The sequence below is a fragment of the Nematolebias whitei genome, chromosome 16 (assembly GCF_014905685.2).
Source record: "Nematolebias whitei isolate Nwh7 chromosome 16, NemWhi1, whole genome shotgun sequence".
Lineage (NCBI taxonomy): Eukaryota > Metazoa > Chordata > Actinopteri > Cyprinodontiformes > Rivulidae > Nematolebias > Nematolebias whitei.
In genome coordinates, this window is record NC_056513.1 from 31050023 (window position 1) to 31070090 (window position 20068).

The window sequence follows — 20068 nt, forward strand, 5'->3', positions numbered from 1 at the left end:
TGTGCCAGGAATTTAAAGGTTTATGGCACAATTTTAAAAAGTTAAGGACCTGACTTAACTTTTTTTACATTTTTCTACCTGGATTATTGAGCATGCATCAGGATTTTAGGACACAATATTCAAATTAATTACTATAAAATTTTGAGATTAACGTTACTTTCAGGCGACAGCAATCCACTTTGATCTTGACCCCACTCAGACTAGCCTTTAACTTGTCAGTCCAGTCAGAATTAAACTCTTTTTCTCCAAACTGTTGTTGTTCAAAGACCTATTTACAGGTGAGCTATTATTAGTTGTAGGGATGCACGATATTGGATTTTTGGCCGATATCCAATATGCCGATATGTTAAAACGTATTTGGCCAATAACCGATGTCGATACCGATATTTTATATACATTCTTTTGTCAGAACATAGCCCTCTTATTTAGGCTTATTTGCTACAAAAATTGTGCAACAGCTGTAAGAGCTGGTGACATATATTCTGTAACAGCCATATGATATTCATAGCACTTTAACTTATATTAAATAAAATGTGTTAAATGTTATTTATTAGCAATAGTCACCTGTGATGCTGTCTCACTTGTGGAGGCTTGTTCCAGGTTTCTAGCTGCATTGTGGGATCCTCTGCACTATTGTGCATGAAGGACAGCCTTTTTAAGTTCAAAGATTTTCTCTATCCATTGTGCAGTAAGACTTGTCATACTAACGGGGCAAACAGGACGTCCAAATGTCTGTGGTAAAACTCACCCAACAAGTCGTGCTATCAGCTATTAGCTTCTCAATGAAATGACGGCTTGTAACTCGGGTAACGTTACGTCGGAAAAACATCTCCGACTGCAGAAAATGTAGTGAGGCTCAACGTAGCCCATAAATCTTCAGAATCCGACATCCTCACCAACAAAAAATAAAACTTCCACTCTGCCGACATTTTGAATTTTTCTCTCCGCCGTGAGATTGGGTAGGCGCACGTGACGTCATCGCGTTGCGCTGCCGCTGCAACGTCATCACGCTGTGCTACCGCTGCAGGCAAAATCGGCACCTTTTATACAGGTATAGATGAGTTATTTAATGGAATGGCCGATGTCCGATATTGAAATTTAATGCTAATATCGGCCGATACCGATACCGTGCTGATAATATTGTGTATCCCTAATTACTTTGTAGTTGTTCATAACCTTTCCACAAAACCCCACTTTAAAAGATCTGAGCTATCCCTTTAATGCTGTGTCAATGAAAAGGCTTCATCAAAATTCAATGGGACGTTTTTAAATAAAAATAATTATATATTGGGTAAATTTAACAGATAAACAGGTTACTTTTCTTAATGTGAATTTATTAAACACTGATCCTAACAGTTCATGTGTGTGTGTGTGTGTGTGTGTGTGTGTGTGTGTGTGTGTGTGTGTGTGTGTGTGTGTGTGTGTGTGTGTGTGTGTGTGTCACAGAATTGAACATTTGAGCCTGAACATGGCCATGCAGCTGCTGGTGGGCGTCCCTCTTGAGATGGTCCACGGCGCCCTGAGGATTGGACTGGTCTACGTGTGTGGTGCTCTGGCAGGTGTGTATGGGATGGCTCTTTTTCATCCTAGCGGGACAAAACGCTCTTGTTTCTGCTCTGCCGTCGTACCATCTGCTTGTTGCGCTGTTTTTATGAATTTAACAGCCTTGCAGAAGTGTGTTGGTGGATTCAAGCCACTTAAGAATCTGTGCATACATATGGAAGTGTGTCTGTGTGTGGCGCGCTGAGGACAGATGGCTTTGTGTCTCCGTCCTCCCAGCAGATGAAGCAGGATGTAGGGGGCTGTCTGTGCTCCATCACGAGCCCCACATTCTCCCATCTTTATTTACTAAAGAAGCAGGCAAAGAGTTCTGTCAAATAAAATTCATTCAGATGAACACACACAGTGAAACAAACATGGAGCCTATATGACAGAGAGGAAAGATGAATATTGAAAGAAGGAAACCAGGAGGAGAGAAGATGAGGAAACAGAGTAAAGCTACAAAAAGGAAAAATCTTTCAAATGTCTCTGGTTTCCTCTTGATTTCTCGTAAATTTTAGGTGCTAGTGATGTTCAGCTCTGTTCAAATTGTTATGGGTGTGATCACAAAGGATGTTTTACCTTAGAGCACATGTGTCAATCTCAAGACCGGGGAGCCAAATGTGGCCCTCGTTTACATCTTTTCTGGCGCCCAAGATGATATGTGAAACGTAAAATATTTCCATCTCTTTAATTTTTTCAGTAATCTTTGATTATGATGTCGAAAGCACAACAAAGAACATCAAATGAGACCAATCAAACTCTTGTTGAGGAACCTTTGACCAAGAAAAGCTGTTGGGGGATCTGATTTGAGTTAGTATAGTTTCTGAAATTGGTCCTTAGTTTGAAGAAGGTAAGTGAGTTTGACACTCCTGCCTTAGAGGGTCAGTGATGGCTGACAGAAATGAACCCCGATGACCCCAGATTATTTTTAAATACTCGTCTGATGTTGCAACATTGTAGCAGTAAGAAAAAAATATATGTTACTAAGGTAACAGCTGAGATTAGGCCTGTCATGATAACAAATTTTGATGGGCTATTAATTGTCTCAGAAATTATTGCGATAAATGATAATATTGTTTGAAATTTGACAATAATTAGTAATTACTGTCAAATTTAAAAAGAAATGTTGGTTAATTTTTAATTGGGGGAGTGGTGGCACAGAGGTTAGAGGAAGTTGGCCTGTGATCGAAAGATCGCTGGTACAAACCCCGGTACCGACAACATCAAAAATGTGGGTGGGGTAGGTGAAGCACCCACACCTGTCCCCACACTCATTCGCCCCACCCTGGGCCCATGAGCAAGGCCCTTAACCCCCATCTGCTCCCTAAACAGGTCTCTCTTGAAAATGAGTTCTCATGGCTCAATGAGACTACCTGTATAAATAAAGGCTAAATGGAAAAAAAAAAAAAAAAAGTTTAGTGTGTAGTACCTTTTTTGACCATTGGATGGCAGTATAAGACTGTTTGAACCCAAGGATGGATGGTAAGGGAGTGAGCAGCATGTCTCTTTAAGAAAAATGGGAGGGAGGCCCCTTGACGTGACATGGGCTGTCTCTCCTTCCTTTTTTTCATGTTGTCAAAATGACGGATGCTCAGTGTGGTTTGAGCTCTTTATCATAGCATTTTTCACATAAAGCTTTTAATTAAAAACAAATCAGTAAACAAGTTGTCAGCTTCTTTTCGCAGAGAAAAACAACTTTTTACATGAAGGCACGGGTGTCAACTGTTATTTTTGGAGCTTTGATAAGACAGAGATTTTTTTCCCCGAGGTCGGCCTGTTAGCTTAGCTTCTCAGCTTAGCTACTTTTAACTATCCAAAAATGTGATTTTGGACGGTTAAAATAGATTTAAAAAAAAAGAGAAAGGGAGGGGTCAGTGAAGAGCATCGGAGTTGAGCCTTTTGTCATCCAGTGTCTTCAGTAGAAAGAGAGAGACACGAAGAAACGATAAAGCTGATAAATGAAAATGAGGTTGATAATTTAAATTTATCATGCGATTAATTGATTTATTGTTTATCGCAACAGGCCTAGCTGGGATTTTATATTCATGAATATTTCTCTTTTTCTAAATTTACAATTATCTATGTGTGTGTGGGGGGGGGGCGGGGGGGGGGGGTTACTAACAAACCCTTTTGGGATATCAGCTGATGTGACCTATAGTTTTAACCTCCCTGTCAAACGAGGAGCAAATTGATCATTAATCAAACACCCTGATTAACAAACATACACACACACACACACATATGTATGGTGTTTTAATTAGATATTGACCACCAGCTGAAGAATGGATGCTCACTCTGTTAGTGTTGGCCACAGTGTTTGGGTTAGAGTCTCATGGGGCATCGTTTCCTGCTGTTTGGTTGTTTTTGATCGTATTAAGACTCGGAAGATGCATAAGCACTTTAGCAACAAGCAGATTGTAGGATCAAAGTTTTATTTTTATTTCTCTTTTCTTCATATTGATCTTCTAACAATCTTAAATCATGAAAAAAGCAGAGGTGACTGTTTAACGTGTTGAGACGGTTTGTTTGCAACGCCAACAGTAAAACAACCGTGTCACTCAGCAGTAGCCCCTTTATTTATTTTTTTTACATCCGTCTGATTTCAATTTACACATTTCATTAAGTGAAATTTCCTGTCTGCAAACTATGGAAGCCTAGTAGGATAAGTACAGATGCTTCTGAATTTAATTTATTTTACATGTTAATAATTTCCATCTTGGTCTTTACTGGTGAGAATTTGTGTCACGTTTTTAAAAAGACAAATGGCTGTTTCCTCAATCATCTGGTAAAAATCAGATGATGATAGAATATCTGTTCAACACCTGCACAGTGATGGCATCAGGACACAGAACCTCCGAGTACAGTTCCTTGTTGAACCTCGTTGAGACCTCAGAGCAGGATGCAGAGACCTCGTACTTTGTCAATGTCAATTTTATTTAAATAGCACATTTAAAAACAACAACATTGACCAAAGTGCTTCACAACTAAGAAATCATCAATAAAATAAATGAAAGATCAAACACTAAAAACACAAATATAATAAAATAGGCGAAGAACAAACAAGAAAATAACAACCTCAGATGTACAGATGGAATTCAAACCAGACATGAGTTAAAGGCCAGAGCAAAAAAAGTATTCTTTAATGTTGGATTTAAAGGACTTTATGGACTCTGCAGAATAAATATCATAGGGCAGATTGTTCCACAGCAAAAGCCCGATGTCCCACCTGCTTTTAATTTTGCCCTTGGCTGCACTGAAAGCATCCGACTGTAAGATCTCAGTGTTCTGTTTGGGTTGTAAAAATGCAAAATATCCATTAAGTAACTGAGTTCCAAGCCATTTAAAACTTTTAAGGTCAGTAAAAGAATCTTAAAATCAATACGAATAGGAACAATACTTTAGGATAGAGGCGGTGCCAGATGCTAGTGAGTCCAGATAAATGTCTGCTTCGGATTGTAAGACAACCCACATGAAGAAGGCAACTTGTTGGGCGACAAGTTACCCAAACGATGGGAGGATACGCTTTGCCCAGAAGTCCCTGAGGGGAGGGATAAACAGGAGAACGGATGGTTGGCAACCTGAGATTATGCCAGAAACTGTGACTATACATGCTGTCAGGATTAGAAGGAGGACTGGACCCAGAATGCAGACGAACACAAGGAGCTCAAGAAAATAAAACAATTTTGAGAGTTTTAATTCTGACACATCAAAAATGGTGGATGAGATCCCTACTATGATTTAGGGTGATACAATAGTCCCTCGTTTATTGTGGGCGTTTGGCTCCAAACCCACCTGCGTTAAGTGAAATTCCACAAAGTAGCAACATATATTTATTTTAGTATTTATATATATTTTAGAAACCCTTCCCACACTCTTGCAATGTTCGAAACTCTGAAGGCCCCACACATACTCATGTGTACTGTGTGTACTCCGTGAGTCACACAGATTCTGCACGTGCTGCCCGCAGACGGTTGAGACTTCATACTCAAGTGTAAGCTGTCATTTCCAGGGCCCTCGAAACAAAATTCAGTCTGAGCCAGGCCTAAATAATGTGATGGATGAGCGGGCTGGGTCAGTGTCAGGCTTTAGATTGCGTCAGCAGACGCGCGTAGCTGACAATCGAATTTGTATGACCACTAGCCACTTGTGGCCGTTTGACCGTGCGCTGACCAGTCGGTTGAAAGAGGTACAAAAAAGTACAGATGGATCACAGCCAGCGACCCACCTGTGGCTAAACTGGACCCAGCCGCTGCTTCAGCGGACGCGTGCGGTCGACGACTGTTAATAACTATAAAAACTATAATATCTGTAATCACCGTTAATTGGTCAGTTTCTGATCGGGCTCGGAAAAAATGATATGGTTCGGTCCGGGCCGTGTCAGATTTTTAGGCCCGAATGCAACTCTAGTACAGATTGCCTAAAATTATCTTGTGACAAATTCCTTAATTTCTTACAATTTCAGTCATGGAGTCAACGGATGAGGAGGAAGAGATCTCTTTGCCTTTTAGCTTTAAAAGAATTATATATATAAAAAATATATAGAAAAGAAATTGAGCTGTTCTTTAAAAAAATTAAAAAAACAAAAGTGGTACATAAGGCCATTAAACCAGACCAGGGATGAATAGAATAGAATAGAATAGAATAGAATAGAATAGAATAGAATAGAGTAGAGTAGAGTAGAGTAGAATAGAATAGAATAGAATAGAATAGAAACAGTCTTTATTGTCCCGCGGATGGGAAATTCCAGTGTATCAGCAGCAACAGCAGCAACAGATAAAAAGATAAAAAGATTTCACACAAAAGTTCCTAAAATGTTAATAAACAATACAATATATAAGAAATAAGATAAACAATATCAATATTAATGTTCAATATGTATTGGAACATTAAGAATGGCAGACTATTTACGGTACAGTATTACAGGCAGAGTGTGTGTTTTAGCAGAGGTCAGCATGTATTTAATCCTTATTGAGTTTGATGAAGAAGGGGAATTTAATACACTGGTGAAGGACATGAAGACGATGGACAGCAAGAAACATTTTAAATATTTTCGAATAGATTCTAGCAAGTTCGATGGGTTGGGCGCTTTACCACCAGGGTAGCCACTGCACACCTGTCAGCGCTGCACAGAGAGCGGCAGTCCCACTGCGCATCTGTGCTGCGGTTGGTGCCACATACAAAACAGTTCAATGTGAACATCGTTTCTCGCCGGACAGTTTATTGTGCGACACAGAGTACACGTACATGGTCACAAAAATTTATCTTTGCGCGGACATGGCTGGCGGGCATCTGCTTCAAGTCCACATTGAGTCTGTCTCGAGTACGCGTACACCTCCGCAGAGTGAAGTACACCCGAGTATGTGGGGGCCTTTAAACCTACATCTTGTTAACGACGTACGTACAGTACTTTATCAGAGTCAGGGATCTTTATTTCTCATTCTCATCACATGTGGTACATGTAGTGGAACAAAATTTTGTACACAGGGTCCCAATTACATCAAACAATAGCAAAAATCTAAAGTGTAAAAAAGAAACAGTAAATAAGGATCTGAGGTATAAATTAATATATATGCTAAACAAACGCCCAATGGTAGCCTACGCTAAAAGATCTAAGACATGTGCCAGTCATTAATAGTGCAAAACAATACACCGAACAGCAGCAGCACGATTCTCATAGGTTCTGTTCAGTTATAATTTACACGCTTAATGCGAGCACTAACATAAAATAAACTACTTTGTAACATAAACTGGGATTTATTCAAAGCATTCAACAAAAATACAGAAACAAGGCACCAAAAGTGAAAAAGAAGTAAATCTACAGCAGCAAGGTACTGTTAGCAATGAGGTTCGGTTAGCAGTGAGGTTTCTCTTAGCAACATGGTCCCGTTGGCACCATGGTACTGTTAGCAGCGTTAGCAGGTTCGTTCAGCAGCATTATGGTAACAATGACTGCAGCAGCTGCACTCCCAGACAGCCCTCTAGAACCGGGTCCAGCAGACGGAGAACATCCAGGTTTCCCCACGGAACCGAACGAGTCCATAGAGTTTGTCCCATGCAGGCAGGTGGAGGATCATGGAGACGGATGCCATGACAGGCCTGAGCCCGAGGCTGGAAGGACTGAACCACAATGGCAGGATGGGAGGATGGCAAGGCAGCGACACAGAAAACTGCACAAGCGCGTCACAGTCATACCCGTACTGTGGATGTGCATTGTAGGTGAAAAAAAGGTTAAAACAAAAATAACAGGAACAAAAAAAGATTGAGTTCACCAGGAGCATCAGAAGCTGCAACTCGGCTGAACGTGGACATCTTGGATGTGCATCTTGGATCTGTATATGCAGTGACTAAATTTTACTTAACAGCTCTACAGAGCAGAGCAACAGCTCTCGGTTCTGGTCCAACTCTGTTCCAGTCCGACTCTGTTCTGTTTCTGCAGATGTACCCTGCAGCAATACAGCCCACAATCAATGTTCTAAACTCTTGTACCTACAAATTTTAACGACATACTTATACGTAGCTACTAAATTTTACTTGCAAGGGCGTCCTCACTTAGAGGTCCTCGTTGGCCAGCTAGGAGCTCAAGATTCACCAATGGGTGTGGAGGTCTGGTTCTGGTCTGGTTCTGGTCCGGTTCTGTCATAGTCTGCCCTTTTTGTCTGTTTTCTTTGTGTTTATCTTGTCTTTGTTTCCTTTCCTGTTCTGTCATAATCTGTCTTCTTGTCTGTAATCTTTATGTTTATCCTTCTCTTGGTTCCTTTTTCTCTTCCTAGTGTTTACCTCCATCATGTGATCTGTACAAGTTACTACCCCCTCATTAGGTTCCAGTTTCCTTCACCTGTTGTTCCTCCCAGCTGTTTGTCGTTTGTCTTGTCAGCATTGGTGTATTTAAGTCAGTGTGTTTTATTGTCTGATACCTGGTTATTTCCTTGTGAAGACTCCCGGCTCCTGTTTCATGTCCCACACTAATTCCTGGTTTTTGTCTCCCTTCATGACCTTGTATTATTCATGTAAGTTTTTGCTGGCATGTCAACTCTTTAGTTTCTTTTTTCATTAAATACCTTTTCTTTACTCTTCACCTGAGTTGTCTGAGTCCTCCCTGTATTTTTGGGTTCAACCACTACCAGATCCTTACAGGTTCGGTGGGTTCAGTGCATCTTCTCTGCATCTGCCAATCAGATCAAAACTTTACCTCTGTTTTTTCAGCAGAACGAAACTGGGCTTCTGGGCGGGGGCATGTTGTCTTCTGGGAAATGTGGTTGTTATGAGCGGGAATACATCCATTCAACCATCCATTTTCTTCCGCTTATCCGGGGTCGGGTCGTGGGGGTAGCAGCCTAAGTAGAGAGGCCTAGACTTTCCTCTCCCCAGCCACTTAGTCCAGCTCCTCTGGGGGAATCCCGAGGCATTCCCAGGCCAGCCGAGAAACATAGTCCCTCCAGCGTGTCCTGGGTCTTCTTCTGGGTCTCCTCCCAGTGGGACGTGTCCGGAACACCTCACCAGGGAGGCGTCCAGGAGGCATCCTAAACAGATGCCCGAGCCACCTCAACTGGCTCCTCTCGACGTGGAGAAGCAGCAGCTCTACTCTGAGTCCCTCTCGGATGATCGAGCTTCTCACCCTATCTCAAAGGGAGAGCCCACACACCCTGCGGAGAAAACTCATTTTGGCCGCTTGTATCCGTGATCTCGTTCTTTCGGTCACAACCCAAAGCTCATAACCATAGATGAGAGTAGGAACGTAGATCAATTGGTAAATTGAGAGCTTTGCCTTTTGACTCAGCTCTCTCTTCACCATGACAGACCTGTACAGTGCCCGCTTCACTGAAGACGCTGCACCTATCCGCCTATCGATCTCACGTTCCATTTTTCCCTCATTCGTCAACAAGATCCCAAGATACTTGAACTCCTCCACTTGGGACAGGACCTCCTCCCTGACCCAGAAAGGGCACTCTACCCTTTTCCGGCTCAAGACCATGGCCTCAGATTTGGAGGAACTGATCTTCATCCCAGCCGTGTCGCACTCGGCTGCGAACCGCTCCAGCGAAAGCTGTAGATCACGATCTGATGAAGCCAATAGGGCCACATCATCTGCAAAAAGCAGAGAAGCAATCCTAAGGCCACCAAAATGGATCCCCTCAACACCTTGGCTGCACCTAGAAATTCTGTCTATAAAAGTTATGAACAGGGTCGGTGACAAATGGCAACTTGGCGGAGTCCAACTCTCACCGGGAACAAGCCCGACTTACTGCTGGCAATGCGGTCCAGGCTCTGACACCGGTCATACAGGGACCTAACAGCCCGTATCAAATGGCCTGGTACCCCATACTCCCAGAGTACCCCCCACAGGGTTCCCCGAAGGACACAGTCGAACGCCTTCTCCAAGTTCACAAAGCACATTTGTTGGGCAAACTCCCACACACCCTCCAGAATCCTGCTGAGAGTGTAGAGCTGGTCCAGTGTTCCACGACCAGGACAAAAACCGCACTGCTCCTCCTGAATCTGAGGTTCGACTATCCGATGGACCCTCCTTTCCAGAACCCCCGAATAGACCTTACCAGGGAGGCTTAAGAGCGTGATCCCTCTGTAGTTGGAACACACTCTACGGTCCCCCTTTTTGAATAGGGGGGCCACCACCCCGGTCTGCCAATCCAGGGGAACTTCCACTGATGTCCACGCAAAATTGCAGAGTCGCGTAAGCAAACACAACTCTACAACATCCAGAGCCTTAAGGAACTCCGAGCGAACCTCATCCACCCCTGGGGCCCTGCCACGGAAGAGCTTTTTAACCACCTCGGTGATCTCAGCACTAGAGATTGGAGGGCCCGACTCAGAGTCCCCAGGCTCCGCTTCCTCAGTGGAAGACGTGCCGGTGGGATAGAGGAGGTCTTCAAAGTATTCTGCCCACCAACCCACGACATCCCGAGTTGAGGTCAGCAGCACACCAGCCCCACTATAAACATTGTTGGTGGTGTACCGCTTTCCCCCCCGAGACACCGGATGGTGAACCAGAATCGCCTCAAAGCCGTGCAAAAGTCATTCTCCATGGCCTCTCCGAACTCCTCCCATGCCCAAGTTTTTGCCTCAGCGACCACCCAAGCCACATGTTGCTTGGACTGCCGGTACCCATCAGCTGCTTCTGGGGTCCCACAGGCCAAAAAGGCCCAATAGGACTCATTTTCAGCCTGACAGCATCCCTCACCGACGGTGTCTACCACCGGGTTCGAGGGTTGCCACCGTGACAAGCACCGACAACCTTGCGACCACAGCTCCGGTAAGCCACCTCGACAATAGAGGCACAGAACATGGCCCACTCGGATTCAATGTCCCCCACCTCCCCCGGAACATGTTCGAAGTTCTCCCGGAGGTGGGAGTTAAAACTCCGTCTCACAGGAGACTCTGCCAGACATCCCCAGCAAACCCTCACAATACATTTGGGTCTGACAGGTCTGTCCAGCATCCTCCCCCACCAACGGAACCAACTCACCACCAGGTAGTGATCAGTGGACCGCTCTGCCCCTCTCTTCACCCGAGTGTCCAAGACATGTGGCCACAGATCAGATGAGACGATGACAAAGTCGATCATCGAACTGCGGCCTAGGGTGTCCTGGTGCCAAGAGCACATATGGACACCCTTATGCTTGAACATGGTGTTCATTATGGACAATCCATGACGAGCACGGAAGTCCAACAACAGAACACCACTCGGGTTCAGATCAGGGGGCCTGTTCCTCCCAACCACACCCCTCCAGGTCTCACTGTCATTGCCCATGTGAGCATTGAAGTCCCCCAGCAGTACAAGGGAGTCCCCAGGAGGTGCACTTTCTAGTACCCCCTCCAAGGACTCCAAAAAGGGTGGATAATCTGAACTGTTGTTTGGTGCATAAGCACAAACGACAGTCAGAACCCGTCCCCCCACACGTAGGCGGGGGGAGGCCACCCTCTCATTCACCGGGGTGAACCCCAACACACAGGCACCAAGATGGGGGGCAATAAGTATGCCCACTCCTGCTCGGCGCCTGTCACCAGGGGCAACTCCAGAGTGGAAGAGTGTCCAACCCCTCTCAAGGAAACTGGTTCCAGAGCCATGCGTAGAGGTGAGTCCGACTATTTCTAGCCGGAACCTCTCAACCTTACACACCAGCTCAGGCTCCTTCCCCATCAGTGAGTTGACATTCTACATCCCAAAGCGGGAATACAGTGGAGGCTTAGTGAGAGAAAACTGCAAAACGTATCCAAAGTATTTTATTTTTTCATTAACTTTTTACTGTACAGTACTGTATCCTGTACTGTCCCAATCACGTGAGTAATATTAAAGTTGACCATCATGAGTCCTGTGCATTTTTTTTATTTGTACAATATTATGGACTGTACGTCCACAATAGAGCGAGTCCGCGAAAGTTGAACCGCGAAGTAGCGCAGGACTACTGTATTAACATTTTTCACCTGGTGATCAAATGTTTTTCTAAATATAAATCCAGCATTTTCAGCAAAATAGATGTAACTTTAGGATTCTACTTATTAAAGTGAATGATGGTTTTGGATTCACAGAACGGGGACTACAGACACGGATATAAATGAGCACACAGGTAAAATTGTCACGAGAGCCCAATTTTAGTTAATCGCAAATATGAACATACATACATTTTTTTAATTCAGTATATTTCTTCACTTTACCTTTATGGAACAGAGATCTTTTTTGTCTGGAAACTGCCTGAGAAAACAAATAAAACAGCAGATATTCATGACACGGTTTGGAAAAAGGGGCTCAGCTGGCACCCTCAAGAGCAAAAACTGAGGTCAGAGATCAATGACTCAGAGAAAGGTCTCTGACCTTTTATACCAACACACACCCACACACACCATACCACGATCAATACACTTACACGCACTCCAAATATGCCTCCTGTGCATATCAAATAAAACAGCAGTCTCTCTGTGTGAAAACGAACACAAAGACACGGAGTCAGCCATTGAAGTCTGAACTACAGGGCGTCCTGAGGCTGCAGATGATAGACTTATTTGATTGATAGCATACAAACTCAGTCACAGTGCTCAAATTTAATTTACCAAATGTCTGGAACCCTGCACAGGCACACCTCCCAAACAGCCTTAATGTCTTTATTGGATTTACTTTTATTTAGACAGGTAGTGTCATTTATAAAAGACATTTATATTTGTAGCAATTGTATTAATTATAGTTTAACAATTCCCAGTCAGGTCATCTGGACAGTTTCTTTTTTTGTGCTGAAATGTTTCACCTTTCATCCAGAAGGCTTCAACAGTCAAGGAAACACACAACACAAAACTGATTCTTCCCCCAAACAGCTTACTCCAAAGTGAAACAAACCAGTTATGTTGGTGCCAAGATGGTCTTTTTTGGCACGCCCCCTCCTCCGGTGCCAGCCCTCTCCCTCATCGACAGTCGTGTCAAACTGGTTCAAAACCAACAAAGTCCATGCTCAGTAATCCAGGTATACTGTACAATCCAACAATTGTTGGATTGCATACCTGGATTATTGAGCATGAACTTTGTTTGTTATAGTTTGTTTTTTGGTGGGGTTCGGCTGCTCCCCTCTTCAGGGGTCACCACAGCGAACTTAGTCGCACGAAGACTTGGCAATTATTTTAACATCAGATGCCCTTCCTGACACAACCACAGACCACTGAGCTACCACAGCCCTCTGTGTGGAGCAGAGAGCTGCTATCTAGGGCACCTGGGGGAGCAGATGTGGTGGTTAAGGGCCTTGCTCAAAAACCCAGAATGGTATTAATAATTAAGTAGTAATTATTACGTAATCATTACTTAATAATTTATTACTTAATTCATAATTAAGTATTAATAATAGTAATAGTATAATAATAGTAATAATATTAGCTGTCAAAATATGTGATTCTTTTAAGTTTTGGACTTGAATCTATTGTATACATGTATCATCTAAATAATTACTAAATATGCATCATTCACCACCAAAACTCTTCCACATAATTTGTTACAAAAGAGCAAAATCAACATAATATTATTTAGTTGCCAACAATTACAAGTCCTTTGTTTACATTCAAACACTACCAAGTCCACTTCAGACTGTTTCAGAGGTAGACAGATATTGTGTCAGTAAAATAATCCTCTGGATGCTGAGTCAGAGGAAGAAGAGTAGAATTAGGGAGCAAGTCCAGAGCAAATAAGTAAAGTATTTCTCATTTCTTCTGAAAAGGAAAAATAAAAGGTGACTAAATCTGTAATGATGAGAAAATTCACTTTATAAACATTTGACTGTTGGGTGTGTGGGTATTTTAATAGTCAAGATCCAAGAAAAACTTTTGAATCTTTAAAATCACAGCTGTAACATTTTTCCTCTTATGTGAGACATTGTTCCTTCAAAAATTAGCATAATATTGCATCGAGCATCTTATGAGGTCTGTTGGTGTTGCACCACAAAAAGTCCCTCTTCTATAAAAAGGCCACACGTCTGATGCCTGTTATTAAAAAATATCAATAATTGGCTTAACGAATGATTAGACCAATTATTATTATTATTAAGTTGTTGTTTTTTTGGCAGTTGTTCGTACACTGTTACTGCAGTTCGACACAGTTTTTAAATTCTTAAAGAAATACATTTAGTCATTTAATAAAGAATATGGGTTTGTAATTGGACCATAATCCAGTTGACCAAACGGGGTGTCTTTTCTGGTTCCAGGGTCTCTGGCAGTGTCAGTCACTGATATGACAGCTCCAGTGGTTGGATCATCTGGAGGAGTGTATGCTCTGGTTTCAGCACATTTGGCTAACGTGGTCATGGTGAGTTCTGGTGTTTTTTTCTGCGTGTTGATGGTTTTTACATCTGTCAGCTGCCCTGTCATCACAGGAGCAGGTGCTGTTCTACCTCCAAATACCAAACATTCTTCACCTCATCAGGTTCTCTTTGTTCCTCAAAGATCTGAAACGTGCTGGTATTTGCAGGAAATCTCATCAAAGCTGTGTCCTGTCTTTGGTGTAACCTCTGACCCCCCTATAAGAGGGCATCGGATACATTTTTTTGTTGGAGGTGAACTTGTGCAGTGTGTTCTGAGTCCTCATTATGTTTCCACCACAATATTCTCAAGGTCAGGATGGAGGGATTTATCTTTGTTCTCTGCTGAAATCATATTATCTAAGACCACAGTGGGGTCAGAGGGCCTTGGGGGGTTCAGATGAAATGTAGGGCACAACCCTCTGTTTTTTCATGTCAGCATGTGTATATAATAAATGTGGTGGGCCTGAGGTGTAAATGAACAACATTTGAAAAAACGGAATTACATTAATTCTGATTTTTCAAATGTAATTCTGGCCACTTCCGCTATGGTCACTTTCACTTTGGCTTAATGTAATTCCATTCTTTTTCCAAATGTAATTCTGTTTTTTCAAATACTGTTGTGTTTTTGTTGTGTTTTTTCAAATTTAATTTTTTTTTTGAAATGTAATTGTGTTTTTCTCAAATGTGATTCCGGCCACTTCCACTTTGGCCACTTCCGCTTTGGCCACTTCCGCTTTGGCTTTAGCTTAATGTAATTCCGTTTTTTCAAATGTAATTCCGTTTTTTCAAATGTGATTCCAGCCAATTCTGCTTTGGCCACTTTCACTTTGGTTTAATGAAATTCCGTTTTTCAAATGTATTTCCATTTTTTCAAATGTAATTCCATTTTATCAAATGTGATTCCGGCCAGTTCCGCTTTGGCTACTTCCGCTTTGGCCACTTCCGCTTTGGCCACTTCCACTTTGGTTTAATGTAATTCCATTTTGTTCAAATGTAATTCTGTTTTTGAAAATGTTGTTGTGTTTTTGTTGTGTTTTTTTCACATTTAATTTTGTTTTTGAAATGTAATTTCGTTTTTCTCAAATGTGATTCCGGCCACTTCCGCTTTGGCCACTTCCGCTTTGACGTTGGCTTAATGTAATTCCATTTTTTCAAATGTGATTCCATTTTTTCAAATGCGATTACAGCCACTTCCGCTTTGGCTTAATGTAATTCCGTTTTTTTCTCATGTAATTCCGTTTTATTGAAATATAATTCTGTTTTTTCAAATTTTGTTCATTTAGACCTCAGGGCCACCGTAGTAACTGTATGGTGTGTCTGTGTTTCTGAAGGAGCTCTAATAGTCTCTGTTTTTCCTTCCACTTTTAAACACTCCTCTTCTCCTCTGTTTCTTTGTAGAACTGGTCGGGAATGAAGTGTCAGTTTAAGTTATTCCGAATGGCCATGGCACTGGTTTGCAGTAAGTTTGGGATGCATTTTCCACTTTGCCACATTTACCTTTGAATTGCCATTACATTTAACAAAGCTAACTTCTGTTTCTGTTAGGTTTCTAGACTTATATACTTTTTTATTTATAGAGAAAAAAGTATAAATGCATCTCTTTATGGAAAGTGTTATTTTTGGTTATATTTGTAAATCTAAATTACACAGTTAATTTCTCATTTTAAAGCCCTTTTTTAACAAATGGACAAGTAATTGTTGTTGTGGTTTACGTCCCAGAAATGAGCAGGATGTGCGCCTTCTGATTGCAAATGTTTTATAACAGTGTCCATTTACAGGCCTGATGTGATGAAAATCCACAAAGCAGTTCAAAAGTACAAAAACATTAACTGAGTCTGGATGAATTAGTCATTTAGTCTGAAAGTCCTTCTTTGTGTGGCTGCCACTCTGCAGCAGCTCAGGGACATTTTTACTGAGAAGTGCTAGAGGAGATACAGCTGGTGATCAGAGACCAAAATCTTTGATTCTTTTAACATCAAGTGATTAAAATGATGTGTTTTGACTTTGCCTTCTGTCACTTCTGATAAAAAGTAATTTTTCAAAGTTCTTGATGTAGAGATGAAATTATTACAGCAATCAAGACATAGTAAATAACAAAAAGACCAGTCTATTAGCCTAGACTCAATTCAATTCAGTTTATTTCTATAGCACCAAAACACAAACAGTCATCTCAGAGTACAGTAAAAATATATATACATTATAAAATGGCAATTAGTAAAAGTTATCCATCTAAGGAAGCCAGCAGATTTCCTCAAATCTTCACTTTGTCACAAACTTTGTTCTGTGCATATCAGTGGAACAGCAGAAAGGACAATTCACCCAATCACACTGGTTAAAACCCACGTTATACTCTCCATGACCTCACTTTGATGGCTTGCAGCAAATTTAGAAAATCTTCAATGTGAAAACAGTCATGATATTACTACTTTCTTAGTGCTCACCAAATAGTTTTCCTGATATTTTCTGTGTCCCTGAGAAGCTTTGTACATACATGACTCTTGCAGACACCAAGTCAGGATGCAGGTATGTGGTAAAAGATTACATAATATTGCATAATACTGATGATTTGAAGGGACTGTAGCCAAGACATGATGCCAGCATGGCCAGTTCTCCTGAAAAATATTGATGTCCAAGCCATGCTGGTGCACATGGACCATATGCTGCTACAATATTGATAAACCATCACAACTTTAATACAGAGGTTTTGTGGATGCTCAAGGCAATACAAGACCTGTCATAACTTATAACGAGTGAGTTCACTGCATTTATAATGAAGACACTGCAAAAACCATCCAGGTTCTGGTTCATTTTCCAACATTGTTTGCTGTGTTTTCATCCAATGGGAAAAGGTCCTTCATCAATATGGGCTTCATCGTGCAAAAGTGCCAGATTTAGTCTTATTAATTACTTACTCATTTTCATCTGCAGTCCTCGGCAGTTTGATGATATAAAAATCACGTGCTTGAGGTGAGGTAGATCCTGGACAGGTCTCCAGTCCATCACCTGGACACACAGAGACAAACGAGACAAACAGCCATTCACTCTCTCACTCACACCCAGAGACATTTTAGAGTTACCAATCAGTCTAACATGCATGTTTTTGGTCTGTGGGATGAAACTAGAGTACCTGGAGAAAACCCACACATGCATGAAGAGAACATACAAACTCCACAATAAAAGCTCAGGAGGCAAACCTACAACATTCTTGCTGTGAGGTTACAGTGCTAACCACTGCACCACTGTGCTGCCCCTAAAAGCACATAATTAATAAAAACACAATCTTGGAAAGAAGAAATCACACAAAAAAAATTAGTTTGGTGAAATAAAGCAGTTTACTCTATGTATGATTTCAGGTTTTTATTAATTGACAATCACTGTTTTATTGATTTAGAAAATAACTTGGAGAGTGTAATGTTCTTTGGTTCTCTAGGTACAGCATTCCAGTTATTCCATCAAAGAAATCAGACTTTATAACTTCTCCTTCTAGCTCCAGTTAACAATTTTTGATTTTGTTCAGTAAATTTAGTCAGAAGAAAGAAAGGAAAACAAAAGAAATCTTGTACACAATATCAGTACATTTATTCATGTTTAACCATACTTATAAACTTTGGGTAAAAGTCCTACAGAAATTAGTGTAACTTTAAAATTTATTATTGTCAGAGCTTGATTAATTTACTCATTCTGTTGAATGTAGCAAAGTCTGTTTTATTTGTGCCCAGCTGGTCAGCCAATAATTGATACATGAGAGAATTATGGCTTTCATGTACTTTTTTGGTTTAATTTGTTTGTTATACATTTAAAATTACCCAGATTGAAAGTTATACTAATTACTAATACCGGTACTTAAGCTTTATCAATAAGATATAAGCATGAGCTAACCAGTCATGGGTCTTATTGTTAAAGCAGATAGTTCTTTCACAGCTTACTGCAAGTAGATATGTATACAACCATATCATCAGCATACTGTATTTTCCAAACTGTACGTCGCTCCAGAGTATAGGTCGAATCAGTCAAAAATGCATCATGAAGAGGAAAAAATCATATCTAAGTCTCTTCGGAGTACAAGTCACGTTTATTATGCGTCACCGCTGACCCCTGGGAAACATGGGCTGGTGTTGTGCCAAAAATCAATTGGTGGCCGCAGGAGCACACACGGGAGGACTCGCTGTTACCATTCTTCCAAATTTAACAAGATGAACATCTAAAAACTATTATTTATTTGCTCGACATTATAGCAAAGGTGTGTCTCAGTTTAATTTTTCCTTAATTAATGCACTTTAATGGTCAATAAAGCTTCTTTTCACCTGGGTGGTGCAGTCAGATTGCACTGAGAACAGTCCGTCCCAGTCGGCAGCCGTGCCGAGGTGAGGGGGCTCCGTCCCTCCACTGCCGGAGTGGGGAGGAAGGGCGCAGCGAGATGCGTCGTCCGCGGACCCGGGAGGTGGCGAGGTGCAGGCGGGAGCCGGTCGTGGCGCACCGCTGTGGAGAAAATGCACCAGACACTGGAGGAAGGTTCCCCACGAGGGGTGCAGATCCCACCCAGTTACAAACTTTCTTTCTGCTGCTCTATTACCATTTTGGGCTGCATATTTTTTTTACCTGCAGTCTGTAATCTGCAGAATAGGATTTTCTTTTGGGGGACATTTTACTTGTGTTTTCTCAGTTGTCTAAGTGAATTATTTTATTTTTTTTGGGGGGGGGGGGGGGGGGATGTAGAGGAGCAACATGTAGTTGTCAAAAGTCTAGAGGGCCCTCTCCTGGCTGCAATTGGTAATGTTTACTCTGGTTCATGTCAGGATGAATGAACATTTAACATGTCAGTCAAAAACTGCGTCATGAACAGGGAAAAAAGATTTATATAAGTCGCTTCAGAATTTTAAGTCACAGGACTGGCCAAAATATGAAAAACAAAAACATTGACTTATAGTCCAGAAAATACAGTACATGCGAACACAGTTTTCTATTGTTCAAAAACATTTTTTATCAATAAGTTTTTAAACACTAACATTTAGGTTTGTTTTTTTTGTGTGTGTGTCTTTTTGCTTCTAGTGAGTGTAGAGTTTGGTCGTGCTGTGTGGCTGCGGTTCTACCCTCCAGCCTTCCCTCCATGCCCCAACCCCAGCTTTGTGGCTCACCTGGGGGGCGTGGCAGTCGGCCTGACCCTGGGCGTGGTGGTCCTGCAGAACTATGAACAGAAACTCCAGGAGCAGTCCCTGTTTTGGATATTTTTCTGTGTCTACACCCTGTTTGTGCTCTGTGCTGTATTCTGGAATATTTTTGCCTACAGCCTGCTCGAAGTGCGAATACCCCCGGCGCCATGAGTGGCTCTTAAGAGGCAGACAAAACACTGTATTGTTCATTGTTGGACTTGGCTGGATGTGCCACCTCCACCCTCGCAGTCTGAGCCTCATCTGTTGGTGACAGCCATCGCTCTCCCACTTGTTTCACTCAAGCCTTATACCATTTAAGCAAATCTACCGCCTGCTCTTCATTTCAGAGTCCACTGGGTATTTACGAAGCACCATCAGAAATAAAAAGCCTCGGATTTTACACAGCAGCAAAGCTTACCTCTTCTGCCCGTTTCTGCTCAATCCAGCGGTGCCTTCTCTTGAAGACGTCACTAGCCGAAAGTATTTCTGCACATTTGCCTCTTGTGTAGGGTCTAACACTGAAAGTGCGATACAGCTATATCACCTTTTAGTGTTAGACAAGAACAGTTTTTGAAAATCCTCCTACCT

General features: G+C 41.9%; 1 protein-coding gene across 1 annotated transcript in view; it reads left to right on the forward strand.

The window, feature by feature from the left end:
* rhbdl3 (rhomboid, veinlet-like 3 (Drosophila)) overlaps positions 1 to 19721 on the forward strand; it is a 54971-nt gene extending 35250 nt beyond the window's left edge. Inside the window, exons 5-8 of the mRNA XM_037690577.1 lie at positions 1447 to 1559; positions 14235 to 14335; positions 15729 to 15789; positions 19380 to 19721. Coding sequence (XP_037546505.1) covers positions 1447 to 1559; positions 14235 to 14335; positions 15729 to 15789; positions 19380 to 19651 — 547 coding nt within the window. The 3' untranslated portion in view covers positions 19652 to 19721. The remainder of the gene's footprint in view (positions 1 to 1446; positions 1560 to 14234; positions 14336 to 15728; positions 15790 to 19379) is intronic.
* The last annotated feature ends 347 nt before the right edge of the window (positions 19722 to 20068 follow it).